General features: G+C 45.7%; 1 protein-coding gene across 3 annotated transcripts in view; it reads left to right on the top strand.

Annotated features, from left to right (window-relative positions):
- Window positions 1–14,712, top strand: part of NALF1 (NALCN channel auxiliary factor 1) — a 654,803-nt gene that overhangs the window by 605,819 nt on the left and 34,272 nt on the right. For all 3 annotated transcript variants that reach the window (XM_082700997.1, XM_082700996.1, XM_082700998.1), the window contains one exon: window positions 11,870–12,041. In XM_082700997.1, coding sequence (XP_082557123.1) covers window positions 11,870–12,041 — 172 coding nt within the window. The remainder of the gene's footprint in view (window positions 1–11,869; window positions 12,042–14,712) is intronic.

Below are 14,712 nucleotides of genomic sequence, written 5' to 3'. Positions count from 1 at the left end.
CACTGCTACTGATTCAAAATGATCGTTAAGGGTCCCTGGAAGGCTCAGTTGAGTAAGTGTCTGATTTCGGGTCAGGTCATGATTCGTGGGTCCTGGGATCGAGCATCAGTCTCTCTGCTCCGTGAGGAACCTGCTTCTCTCTCTCCTTCTCCCCCTGCTTGTGCTCTCTCTCTGTCAAATAAATAAATTAAATCTTAAAAAAAATAAATAATAAAATCAACTTTAAGCCTTATTATTTGAAATTGAATAAAACCAACTTATTAAAAAATGAATAGTTATTTTAGGGACTATGGCAGTCAGCTCAGCAAAGCACTACGAAGAAGCCAACTTAGTTCAAAGCTCGAAGGCCTTGTCAGGGACACAAAGCCCATGAGCCGTTTACCAACCAGCCTTGCCTTGACCCACGGTGTATACCTGATACTCAAACACGGACGCATCATTTATACGGGCTGTGATTTATGCTTTATTGATACCTTTGAACATGCGTTCTCAACACAGAAGAGTCTTCAAATTTAATATCCGGATGTTCTGATGTGAGTCTACATAATGATATGAAAAAGTACTTTCTTAATTTAATTTAGGCATTTTTCTGGTACAGTTACGGACTTGCTGTTAGGCTTTCCTCTGAGAAACTAGGTGCTACTGTCTTCATTCCAAACAATAGATAATAATCCAGCCTGCTCTGAGGGTGCCCCTTCCACTGTTACAAGCAATTTGATTATTACAGTAAATCCCATTAATTATAGTTTTCAGTAATAGTGAATATTGTATTGCCTCAAACAAGGCACTGTTTTGTGACAAGCGTACTTCTGAGGTGGTGCTAAGTGCCGGGTGAAAGGAGGCAGACCAAGAAGAGCGGCCAGCCTGCGTACCAAGTACTGTGCCAGGTCTAGTTCTGCAGCATGGGGCCAAGATGTCTTCTCGCCCTACGGTCTTGTGCTCCTAAGCACTGTATTTGCAGGGTGAGTGGAAAGGGTCCATTAGCCTATATTCCTATTCTTAACTCCATGGATAGCACAATTTATTTTTCTCCAAGACATACACAACATACTTGGAGAACAGAAAATGCACTATATTTTACTAACCTGCAGGATAAGACTATGAAAATATGGGACACAAGAACACCCAGTTAATAATTCTCGTAGGAAATGTTTTAGGGAGGAATGAGAAAGCCTTACCTTTCAACCTGACGGCTTGCCTTAATTTGAATTATGAAGCCGTTGAGCCTGAGTGAACTTATCTCTATGTTACCTTAAGCACCTTAACTTTACCACCCGAAGACATGATTCTTTAGACAACTACAAGATCTAAAATATTAACAGACTACATCTTGCTTAATCTCTGTGTTTATTCAAGACGTGGATGAACAGAAAAATTCAGGGAGAAAATGTTTCCCTCTTCCGCTGTGTCCCCCAAATTGTTGAAACAGTTGAGAGTGCAAAAAAAGGAGTTATTAACAATGCACTTTGATTAGGCTCCACAAATTATTTAATTTTCATAGGATACCTGCCAATAAATGTAGTATTAGCAGTTGCAGATTCAAGTCTTAGCAGCTCAGTCTGCTAAGTAGTAACAATCAGAAATAATGGCTTTTTACCACTCCCAGTGCTAATTAAACTCAGCACCATGATGGTTTATCCAAAATTGTATAATTTTAGCCAGCTTCTACTGCTTAGTCTCAAAGAATGCATCAGGGGAAATGGATATCATTTAGTAACTAGACTAGTCATAGAAATAATTAAGGGTTGGTCCAGAAAACAAATTCTACTAGACAGAGCAGGAAGGATCCACTTCACCGGCCTATACCATGTGGTCTCACCTTCAACTGATTTATGTACCAACTCATTCATCATTCAGGAAATAATAACCAAGTCCCGCCCAGGCCAGAGCCCCCCACTGGTAGATTTTTCATTGATGAGTAAGGACAGACCAGATTCTTGCCTTCATTATGATTCTATCTTTTATCTTGCCAGTTAGATAAAATCCATTAATATATGCTTGCACAGTCCAAGCAAATGCTCAGTTTAAATGTCTAGCCAACATAATGTCACAATCGGCATGACTTTTCCCAGTACTTAAAAAGTTTATAACTGCTGTTTTAATTAATTCAGCCTTCTCATAAGTGGTCTGTACACACCCAAGCCATTCATTGGGTGATCCATTGGCATGTGACCGGAAAAACAGTAAAATTCTATTCTATTAAGCTCTAGTCTATTCTCTGCAATCACTTGTGTTTGGTGTCTGTTTCATAATGCACATATTATACAATGGTTCATGTGTATACTTTATAAATCAATATTTATGGAAGGGAAATATGCTAAAATTTTTAAGCATGTGAATAACACACATTTTCAGCAAGTACTGTTTAAAATACATACAATTTAATGTCACTTCTGTATAATGTAATAGTTGAATAAATGTTTATGGGAAAAATAACTAGGGTGAAGTGAGGGGGTAGATTTAGGACCAGGACTAGAAAAATAAGCTGCCTGATTGGTGGTAGCCATTAGTTCTAGTGAGAGGCTTTTTTTTTTTTTTTTCCCCAGAGATAATTCTGGTTCCTTCTTCATTAACAACAATATTACTTGTGTCACCAATGCTAGAGTTTGAAGCTGTTAGTAAGACCACAAACGTGATCCTTTGCAATATTTAAAATCTTTCACTATTGAGTAAACTGCAGAAAAGTTGCTAAAATATCTTATTGAAATATGCAGTAGATTACAAAGTGTAGAAAAAGTTTGACTCTCCAAAGCTCACCCCCAGAGGAGGGGTTCCCCCCAGCGCAGGAACGACTCACAGGAGCTCCTAGAGGTTGACACTTATCAACAACTGGTGTGGGTGGTGGTGGGAGGTAGCCGGGGAAGATGACCCCCGTTCTCAGCCTGGCTCTGTTCTCTTCTGCTGTGAGACTTTGGCCAAGTCGCTGGTCTTCACACTTGTAGAGCTGGAAAAATCACACTCCTCTCACGTAGCTAATGCTTTGAAGACACAGAGCAGGATAACTGATCCTAGCAAATATTTAATTATCTGCTTCCACCCGCCGTCCTCCCCCTGCCCCTTGTCCTACTTCTTTCCTTCCTGTATCACAAGCACGCCGGCATCTACGCCCTCTCTTAGACGAGCCATGTCACTCCTTCTCATGGACTGTCCCCTTCTCGGGTCCAGAAACCTCCTCCCCTTTCGTCATTGGGGACCTCTGCTTTCTCCAAGCGCAGGAGCCTGATCAGAGAGCCCCCAGCTGGTCTTGCTTGTCTCCTTTAGTCTCATGATGCTATTTTTGATGCCGGGAAAAATGTCTTATGGTGAAGTTTTCACCTGCCCTGCACCCCTGCTCTCAGGAGTATTTACATCATGTCCGGCTCACAGCCTGCTCTCAATAAATAATTCTGGATTAACAGATAGATGGAAGCCTCAGCTAGCGTCTTCTGTTTCATGATGACAAGCTCTAAGTTTGTATCCTAATTGGAGTTTTGAAGTGTTCAGTCTGCGACTACTTTTTTAAGATGTTTATTTCCTTATTTGAGAGAGACACAGAGCATGAACAGGGGGAGGGGCAGAGGGAGAGAGAGCAGCAGACTCCCCGCTGAGCGGGCAGCCTAAGGCCAGTCAGGACCGCAGCCGAAGGCAGAGGCTTCACCGACTGAGCCACCCAGGCACACGTCCCTCTGCGCCTTCCTAAAGCTATAAATTCTAAGAGGATCACAGGCACTTTTCTGACAGTCAATACAGACCAGTTTTAAATAAATAGCATATGCGAAGGGCCATGTGACATGTCTCTGTCCTCCCAAGACACCGGTCTGCTCCTCGTCTGCAAGGACAGCTGTCGTGTCTCCGCGCCCCCGCCCCTGGCCGCCCGCAGACACGTGAAGATACAGCAGGGAACCCCACGAGGCTCCGTGTTGGCTCCAGTGGTGCATCGACTCCGATGGCAAAGTCCGAAATGCTCACCTCTGTGGGAGACAGGAGGTCTGCGAAGATGAAGAAATGAATATGTCTGAACTTAGTGACTCTAGAAATGAATACATCTAAACTTAGTGACTCTGCCGATTACTTTTTATAGTTCTACTGAATGCATCGGTATTTTCTAAATATATTTTAGATTCTTCAGTTCAACACTGATTCGTGCATTAACCTGCAAGCGTTCCACGTACTCTTACCTGAGTCTGGCAGAATATGGGCACTTTGACACAGTAACACATCCATTCTCCGTCTTTCCTTGGTAAATAATCCCTTCACAGGCCTAGAACTGGTTGTAGATTTCTTATCTACAGACTCACGTCACTTCTCTTTCTTCCAAAGGCTTATTCCCGGCCTTTTCAGCCGGTTTCAACTTTCTAAACTTGATCAAGGCGTGGAACCCAAAACTGAATTTATACTGCTTTCTTGGAGCTGTGAATTCTGATAGGGTCACTGGTACTTTGGCGGCAGTTCCTATAAGCCAGGTTCAAGCACGCGGTGTGTTTAGAGGACCCAGTGACCAGCAATACCACCGCCCTCCCACGTCGGACTGGCTGATGGTCTATGAAAGGAACCTCATCCACTTCTGTACCCACAGCTACGTCCACACGTGGCTGAGACTTGGACGTAGTCTCCACGAACGAAATTCTTTCCTTTCCAAAGTCCATAGCAGAGCTCCTGATTTCTTTGTCACTAATACAAAAATCTAGAGACTCTGACTCCTTGAAAAAGATCTTTCCTGACACTCTAAGAAACGGCTGTTCACTGTAAGCTGAATTCACCTACTATCATCTCCATATTTCTTTCTGAGCATGTGGTGAACATTTTGGGAAAGTTATGAATTCGTGGAATCTGTCTACAAAAACCGTTTAGCCAAAATGTCAGCCAAAGCAGCATGTCCATTTTTTTTAAAGATTTTATTTATTTATCTGAGAGGAGAGAGAGAGAGAGAGTGTGTGAGAGACAGAACATAAGGCGGGTGCGGGGAGGGAAGGAGAAGCAGGCTCCCCACTGAGCAGGGAGGCCGACTCAGGACTCAACTCCTGGACCCTGGAATCGTGACCTGAGCCAAAGGCAGATGTTGAATGGACTGAGCCACCCAGGCACCCCAAGCATGTCCATTTTTAAAAACAAGTCCAGAATAAACTTACCCTCCAAAGCTCTGCAGACCTTCCCAGCCACACCCCCTCCTCCCCACCCTGCCTCCTGTCTGCGTCCCAACCCCCACTGCTTGCCTCCCAACCCCCACTGTGCCACAGGACCTAAACCATGCCCGCTGTTTGGAAAGAGAGGTTTGGCCCATGAGGTAGGCTTTAAAAGTCTTATTTCTTAAGGATTTATTTGGCCTCCAGTAGAAGAGTTAGCTGACCCCATCGAAGACATCCATAGATTCACTCTCCTGGAAGCTCATCAAAGTCTTGGTTTGAGCCCCTACTTGCACAGGACCTCAGACCAGGAGGACTGCCTCAGACTACCCAAATCACAAGACAGAGCTGTGCAGACGTGAGGCCTGTGAGCTGATTCTCCAACGAGTGTTCTGAGAAAGGCACACACAGGGCCCTGGGGCACAAAATCACACAAGCGCTCCCGGCAGGGAAGGCAGAGCATGGGGGAGCTCCGCGTTCAGGGCAAGCCCATAGGGGCCGTCCATTTCCAATCTTGAGAGGCCTGCGCCGACCTGTAGACAGGGCCACACAGGATGGGAGGAACCAGTCTGTCTAATGTGGAGAGCAGCACAGAGGGCGAGTCCGTGCCTGAAGTCATAACGTGAGGTCCGTGGCTGTGTCCGTGCGGCAATCTAGGGGGGAGACTGATGGGGACACCATGGTGGTGGTGACAGGAATCAGGAGGCATGAGCAGGTGCTAGAGATACTTAGGAGGTGGATTTGGAGCTTAAACAGTTGTGGGAGAAGCAGAAGGGGGTGTTCGGCGTGACGCCCGGATTTCACACTTTTGCCTCTTCCTGGAAGGAAGTTGCCAAATTCCACTGTGGATGCGCAGCGATTCAGAGGGTAAATAACTGAAACCAAGACATGTTGGAGACCCTTGCAAGAGAGACCACACACGTGAGAGAGAAGGTCAGTGAGAAAGAAAGGTGCTGCGGAAACTAAGATTTTAGCTTCTGTTTCATAGATGGCCACTGATTCATCATGGGAGTGGATGATGCCCCCGAAGAATGTGTGGAGCAGAGTCTAGAACAGAGCCTGAGGGATTCCAACATTCTGGGGAGCAGCCAAGGAAACAAAGGTGACAACAGAGCCCCAGGTGCAGACAGGGAGGCCTGGCGGGGAGGGGCTGGCTGGAGCCCCACAGGCAAGGCAGGACGGAGCTCGGTCAATAGCATTCAAGGCTGCCAGGAGGTCAAATAAGAGAATAATCGATGCCAGCAGCTGGGTCTGTCATCACAGCGGCCAGCTTGTTCAGAAAGAGCAGCATCTGTGGAGTGGCTCCAGGCTGACGCCAAATAAGGGAAAACACATGTGGTAAGGGAGCGTGGGCAAAGCCAGGTAGGTAGGCATGAGAAGGAGAAGGGAAGGAGAAGCCGAGTTGGCTTTGTATCCCTGGGATAGCTCTGGAGACACAGGGACACATTCTCCGCTCAAATTCTCTGCCTGTTTCCTCTTTGCATGGGGTTTCCTCTTTGGGTCTCTGGTTACAGAAGTTCCATGAAAATGCTCTGCTTTTTGTCATCTGTAGCATCTCACGCATGTCCACAGACCTCGGGAACAGCATCCCGGCCGGCAGACCGGCCCGGCATGTCGCCGCCTCGAAGGGCCCCCTCTCTTGTGCCAAAGGAGCCCAGGGCTCTGGTGCGGAGGAGAGCACAGTTTGGGTGGCCTTGGAAATGTAGGGCATCGCCCGGAAGCCAGAGGAGTTCTGAAGTTCAGGGAAAGGACCAAGTGCTGTAACAGCATCCCGAAGTGGGTCATCGACAGACACTGGAAGACATTTGCATCTTATTTAGGAAATGGAGCCAAGGCATCGCCCTGGAGGACAAGGCGTGCTGACACAGGAGGGTCAAGGAGCTCGGAGCTCGGTGCACTGTCCGTCTTAATACATGCCGCCGAAGCCTGAGCTCATCCGTAAGGCAGGGGTTTGTTTTCCTGTTTCCCTCATAGAATACATGAGCGTTGCTGGGCTCTGGGTGCACTGTGCTTTAACGAGACATGGACACGAATAAAGAAGAAAGCAGACACTCGGACACAAGAGTGTCTTGACTTCCACCGCCGTCCACAAGCGCAACAGCACACCGCGTGCATCGAGGTGCTCAGCTGACGATCACGCCCATAACCAGCTCTTCCACACTCACACCCAAAGCTTGGGCCACTATTGCCTCAGAGCTGACAGGAAAGCACCTAACAAAACAGATCAACGCACCTTATAAACGTAGGAAGGCTGTCCTTGCTAACGATTGCGGAAATAGGACAGCAACCTTTTAATAGGAAGATGACAGCCACTTTCGATTCCGGACGTTTTCCTTAATGATAAAAAATAACCCTGGTTATTTTTTTCAGCAAGCCAACGTATATTTGCCAGGTAAACCTGCTGACTGAAACAGACACGGATCTGGGGGCGGAAGGCAGGCGTATTGAACAGGAATGAGAATCTCCGCTTCTATTGGAGCCCTTAATCTTACCCGTTTTTGAAAGGCTCTCCACAGGATTCACCACATCCAAATGGAATGTCCAGAGCCAAGAGAAGTAATGCGAACCCGACATGGCTTATGCTACGACCATTTTATTTTATTTTTTTTAAAGGTTTTATTTATTTATTTGACAGAGAGAAATCACAAGTAGATGGAGAGGCAGGTAGACAGAGAGAGAGAGAGAGGGAAGCAGGCTCCCTGCTGAGCAGAGAGCCCGATGCGGGACTTGATCCCAGCACCCCGAGATCATGACCTGAGCCAAAGGCAGCGGCTTAACCCACTGAGCCACCCAGGCGCCCCACTACGACCATTTAAATGGCGGTCCCGTTCGCCCTGATGATTCAGGGCCCCACGCATAAGTCTAATGAACAAAATGGTGACTATTTTAGGCTCATCCTTCTACCCATGTAAGCCAGTCCTTTGCAGAGGCCAGCAGCTTCCCATCGCTTCCCATAATTGGGAACCAAGCAAAGAAGCCCCCACCACCCGGTCTGCTTCTTGAGATTTTCAGGTGTTCTCCTTTAGGCCATGTTTATCACCTTCTGTGTTGCACCTCTAAGTCACTAGTCGTTTGCAAGGGGTGCAGAGCGGAGTGCGTGCGGGCCAACAGATCGTTTGCGCGTCCTCCGGGAGCGGGATGGCAAACATCGCTCTCCAGACTAAGAGTCCCCCGCGCTCGAGCGGGCGTGTGGGTGGATGTAGTTCAGCCGGGAGTCGTCCTGACCCCAGCGCCTCGTCGGAGGCCAGCGTGAAACCCCAAACGTACTTAAACGTTGCTGTATGTTGACCCTTTGACAGATGTTTTCCACTTGGGGGGACGGTGGTGGGCTTGTGAAATCCCTAAAATAACGTTTAGTGGATAGAAGCTTCCATTGTAGAAGCCCCTGTTGTTTCATCCCCAAATTACTGCTCAGCATCCGAGGCTCATTGATGCCAGTGAGGACACCTGGGAGTGTCCTCTCTAGAGGAGAAAGCGAGGCCCTGATAAGAAGAGACTCCTGACCTCCCTCCCTACAGAGCTTTTATGAGGAGAAGAAAACTGGATTGACTTTCCATCATGTGCTTTGGTTTGAAAATCCTTTCGTACTTTAACAGAAATTAATCATTTCGTTTCTTCAGCTTCGTGCCACTGAAAACCATCCAACTTTCTCCAATTCCCTTCCTCAAAACATTCTAGAAGGGCACGGAATAGTTTCTCAGAGCCATTCACTTCTCTCACCATCCTACCAAGAAGCCTCCTCACAGCACACTGGCGAGAGCTCACTGAACTCAGTACCTCCCAAGACGGCCCATTTTATTCCTGTGCATCTCCTAGGGCAAGAACGCTTTTCAGGCAAGAACACCACAGACCTGTCTGCCTTCCCTTTCACACTCAAAAACTGCAGCCTCTGATTTCACACTCAAAAATTCTTGGCCTCGGCACATGGCAACAATGCCCTTAAAGTAAAAAATAAAGACCTCCCCTTTCTTTTTCTGCCCCGAGCTTTCCCTAATGGCTTTCTGACAGATCGCATCCCAGCACTCAAATTTTAGGAGATGTTTAAGGCTCCTGTGAGGAAACTTCCATTGCATTTCGAAAGTCTCGGAGTTCATCCAAACCTGGCCAGACAGGTGGTTATAATCCCATGGGAGGTCCAGAGTCCTGAGCACTTCTGTCCATAGCTACTAGCTGATATTAATAAAAAGCACTTTCGCTACTTACTAGACCTTAATGCAAAAAAATCTGCAAAGGAAATACAGTGGCAGTAGCATTTAAGGAACTGTTTTAAGGGGGAAAAATGGATCCATTCCGTTGGGTGATGCAAAAAGAATGTGTGTATTTCCCTGCAGACTCCAGTATGCAATACCCCATCCCCACTGTCTACGGGAGGGGACAAAGTTGTGCCCAAGATGGTGTCTACCAGGGCCAGGATGGGACTTGCTCGTCAGAAACCACTTGATTTTGAAAAATGGTGCAAAACCAAAGTAGGAGGCAGAACGAAGAGCACATTCTGGCCCATAAAAATACCTGCAACTTTCTGGAATTAAACTGGGGCATTCCCTAAGAGCAAAGAGGGATCTCTACATCTAACTACCCAGAAGTATGCGGAATGTCAGAGCTCCTTATAATGGAGGTTTACTGTTAGCGGTGTGTACACAGTCCACTTCCCCTAGTACCGAGAAAAGGAAATTAGAACCAGGAATCACAAGATAGAGACTGCCATGCCTAGGTCAGGGCTTGGTTTATATTACAGATGTCCTCTATCAGATGATACATTGTGTCCAGAATGTCTGATGGCATTTTGAGACAATGCAACTGCTGTAGGCATGGTTGGACAACCACTCCCTCTTCTTTCTTCCAAAACTCATCCTCCCAGCCTCTTTCTGACAGCAGGCGGCACTTCCCCACTTGCCACCTCTGTCCCCGTGGCCCATATCCACACACCTGAACGTGTTGTTTCCACACCGAATTTAAGAAATCAGGAGTTCCCTCAGCTATTGCGGTATCGTTTTTCTAATATATGCTTTTATGTGAAGATGTGTTCAAAAGACCTATGGGATTATAAATTATTTGTATGTTTCCCTCTCACATTTTAAGGAATTATAAACCCTTATAAATAAAGTACTGATGGGCATATCTGGTGGCTCAGTTGCTTGGATCCTGGTTCAGGTCTTGATCTCAGGGTTGTGAGGTCAGCCACCGTCCCCCCGCACTGAGAGCGTGCAGCCCACTTAAATTAAATAAGTATATAATAGATAAATAAATAAAGGATGACAGCAACTAAATTACTCAGCTGTCTAGACTTACATCTGAATTTCACATGTATCCCATTTTACTGCCATGGAGGCACCTTTGATCAAAGAATAGTTTCACTTTGATCAAACTGATGCAAAGTTATGAATAAAATTTCAGCACCACACAGACATCGGCCAGGCACTCACCATTTGGTGCTGATGTCAGATCGATTCCACCAACTCCTTGTGATTTTACAAGTTCTTCTTAAAAAAACATTTTCAGATTAAACATAGCATAATTTTGAAGACATAGGATCTGGAGTCCGATAGAAAGTGGGTTTGAATTCTGGATATTTAATTTACTTCCATTACTAATTATCATTTGTATGCAAAGCATGACTTACAGTTACCTCCTAGGTGTGTCCTGAGAATTTACGCGGGGGGGAAAAGCCTGAACCGTGCTTAGGATAAAGTTGACAAACACTAGGTACTGTTCTTCCTCTTGTTGGCAAGGGTTCCTGAGCTCTTAGCGGACATTTAACGTAAACCATCGCGTTTCTAGGTAGGACAGAGTTGACGAAATCTTCCCCGAATATCAGACGAACAGCAGCCCTCGGTGCCTAGGATCTGGGCACGACCCGCATCACAGTGACCTGGACCATAGACGGGTGCCTTCCTCTTTGTTTTCTTTGGACTCAGGTGCAGTTTATTTCCTTATAATAGAAAACGATCTTTTCTTCAATTATTTTTTTTTCCTAAATAGCTCTCAAACACAGAGATAAATGGGGTCACAATCGTTCCACACTTAGAGTAACTAAACACGAACACGCACTCACGTGCATCGGGCGGTGTGTCTAAGGTCCAGGTTGGGGTTTTGGTGAGGTTTCCTTCCCACCCTCCGAAACACACCAAGGCACGTTAGGTCTGACCGAGTTTGGTTGCTTCCAGGTTTGGGGGCGATGAGGTTTTCAGTGCACTCGCGAGTCATCAATGTAATTCCCAGGGCTCCCGGCTCTGTGCGCTGGAGCCCAAGCCCTCGCTGGCCTGGCCCCGCTGGTCTGCACCACCCGCTGGCTCTGGTGGCAGGGGACTCAGCGCCATCTAGTGTCCACTGGCAGCATAGCTAGACCGACTTCCTGCTCAGAACCAACTCCCCTGCACACTGCAGTTGGTGACCGCAAGGGACCACACATTTGATTACGGTGTTTTGTTTTGTTTTGTTTTGTTTTTTACTTTCTGTATCACTGGGTATTGAAACTCCAGGCTCTGATGAGCTCCGTTGTTTTTCAAAGGAGCTACATCAACTCCAGTGCCGTGGCCCCGTTCCCATTCCCTCAGGGCTCCTTCCCCCCATGTTCTGCTCTGTGGCAGACTTCTGTTGCTCTGTTGTCACCCCCTGCAGCTGGTGTTGTGTACAAGAGCTTTCTGGAGAGGAGAGGTTCCTTAGGATCCACTTGGCACCATAGCATGCTTCTCCTTGTACAGCATGTCCTGTGTTAGAGACAGAACTCTTGTCATCCCTCCCGATTTTTGATTCTTCTCTTTTTTCAGATTGTCTACAAAGCCTGGCTGTGTTCCCAGTACTTTGAAGTCGCTCAGTTTAACTGCAGAAAGACAATTCCTTGCAAGCAATACTGTTTGGAGGTTCAGACGAGGTGTCCGTTTATTTTACCCGACAACGATGAAGTCATCTACGGGGGACTCTCCAGCTTCATCTGTACAGGTACAGTGGGTGGTGGGGTCTGGCCCACAGCCCCTCCCACTGCTCTGCTTTCCTGGGGGACGCTGGTTGGCTTTGTTGTTTCCTTCTACGGATCGATGTAACCTTGAAGATACGCCTGGTAGTTTTCCATGCTTTCCTCAGAACTTGGTGTGGAGAGATCACGTTATCTACAGAGTGCCCGTGACCCACAACATTAGCTTTGCAAAAGGATGATTCTGGGGGAAAATGTTAGCAATCATGAGGGATGTTTGAATCTGACTTACAGTAGTCGGATGCTGTGTACATCGTGGCATTACATAAGAACAGAGGACGTGACAAGGCCAGTTAAATTATGCTGCTTCTTCACATGGGGCTGTTTTTCTGAGAAATTTTGTGTTACTTCACCTTAAATAAGTGTCAAGAGCATAAAGAACCATCTATGTAAGTTGTTTATGTGTGTATGTGTGTGTTAGAGATGCACAACAAAGGCTAGATACAATCTTATCTTATAATATCCATAACAACGTTTGCTTCTTTCAGCAAATGACTCAGACCGGGCCAAACACCAATATCAGTGTTCGATTTCTGGATATTCACAAGCATTACATAATTTAGACACAGAATAAAATATAAAGAATATGAGTAATTTTTTTATTTTATTTATTTATTTGACAGAGAGAGAGAGAAAGATCACAAGTTGGCAGAGAGGCAGGCAGGGGAGGGGGAAACAGGCTTCCTGCTGAGCAGAGAGCCCGATGCGGGGCTCGATCCCAGGACCCTGAGATCATGACCCGAGCCGAAGGCAGAGGCTTAACCCACAGAGCCACCCATGGCACCCCAAGAGTAATTTTTTTTTTTTTTTTTTTTAGTAAATGGTGAGTAAACAAGTGAGAACAAGCCCCTTTGCCATGGTGAAGTGATAATCAGAGTCGTTGCTCTATACTATCGCAGTACAAAAAGTGCTGGGTGGTCCTTCCCACTAGATGGCTTCAGTTGCAGCAGGGCTAATTTTCAGGTTGTAAGGACAAAATGCCACCATACGTATCGAGAAACATGAAAGACTCCTTCATACTCCTTCATGTAAACTTTGTGAAACCCCCTAAAAGGGTGCCATATTGAGATGTTCAACATGAGAGTGTATCAGATTAGTTCTAGATCCCGTATTCATGCACCTCTCCACCAGCCATACTGTTCTTAAGTCTATGTGATAAGACTTAGAGTCAAGAGATAGTTAACCACATTTCTCCATTAAGAATTTGCCTTAAGAACTGACTCTTTCCTGTGCTGCACAGTCTTGTGGGAAGAAGATCTAAGTGAAGTCTAAAGATACGGGCTTTTGTCCTATTTCCATTGAATACTTTCTCTCTGAGCAATCAGACAGCTCGTCATTAGTAAACTAGTGATAGCAAATACCCCCTGGTGTGTTTGCTCTGCAGATTATGGATAAGAGAAAAGCATGAGATCTGTCATCAAATGGCAAGAGCCATTGTACATAAGAAAGTGATTTGTAGAATGTCAATGAACTTACCAACCATTTTTTGTTATTCATTGAGACCACCTTCCAGCTCCTCTCTGATGGGAAGACATGGCAAGAGTGGGAGAGAGAAGAGGGAAAGAGACAGAAAATGAAAGGGTAAAGAGGAAGGAAAGGAAGAGGAGAGAAGGAAGGAAATAGATTAGCATCATCTCCCTTTAAATTTGAGCTGAAATTCATCAGGCACAGGCTGTTAATTTCCTTGACGTTCACAAAAAAACTTCCCGTAAATGGTCATTAAGATGAGGTCCTCTGCTCGACATCACAGTCCAGCAGGCGTCCATCTTTTTGACCTCAGAGAAATGTGCGGCATTTCACGTAAAGGCTGTATGTTTGTTCATTCACAGGTAACTAGATTTTTTTTCCTAGAGAAAGTCAGGAGCTTTCACCAGGTTCTCAAAGTAGACAACAACTCAAAACTTCAAATGAAGGATGAGATTGTTGAGGCTTTGAGGTGGTTGTCTACTTTGTTTGAATATTCATTCTTCTTCCTTGTACACTTTCAAAGTCATCAGAAAGCTAAAGATGGGTTCTAATCTCTTTCTGCAAAACATGGGCAGAAGGTCCACCATATATATATATATATATATTTTTTTTTTTTTAAATTGAGGTATCATTGACACACAATGTTACATTGGTTTCAGGTGTACAAGGTAGTGATTCGACAAGTTTACACATTAGGCTTTGCTCACAACAAGAGTAGCTTCCACCCTTCGCCACATAACACTATTATAATTCATCAACTCTATTCTTGTGCCTTGTTCCTGTGACTTAATCATTTCGTAACTGGAGGTCTGTGCTTCTCTCTCTCCTTCACCTATTTTGTTCATCCCCCACACCCTTCCCCTCTGGCAGTTTATTTTCTGTATTTATGGGTCAGTTTTTGCTTTTGTTTGTTCATCTGGTTGGTTGGTTGGTTTTTTTGATCCCAAATGTAAGTGAAATCATCTGGTATTTGTCTTCCCCTTCATGATCTTAATTGTCTTTGAGTTTGGGAAATTCAGCTTTTTCATAGCCATGGCTTCATCATTACAGGAAAGAGACAGGAACAGGGAGTTGTTTCACTGGGCCCAGAGAAAATGCCACGGAGCCTAGAAGACTTGGGGGAGAATCCCATCACTCAGTCCCCAGAACCTACCTCTTCATTCACCACTCTCC

Source organism: Mustela nivalis (assembly GCF_964662115.1).
Source record: "Mustela nivalis genome assembly, chromosome: 15".
NCBI classification, from domain to species: Eukaryota; Metazoa; Chordata; class Mammalia; order Carnivora; family Mustelidae; genus Mustela; species Mustela nivalis.
This window is presented reverse-complemented; position numbering and strand designations above follow the sequence as displayed.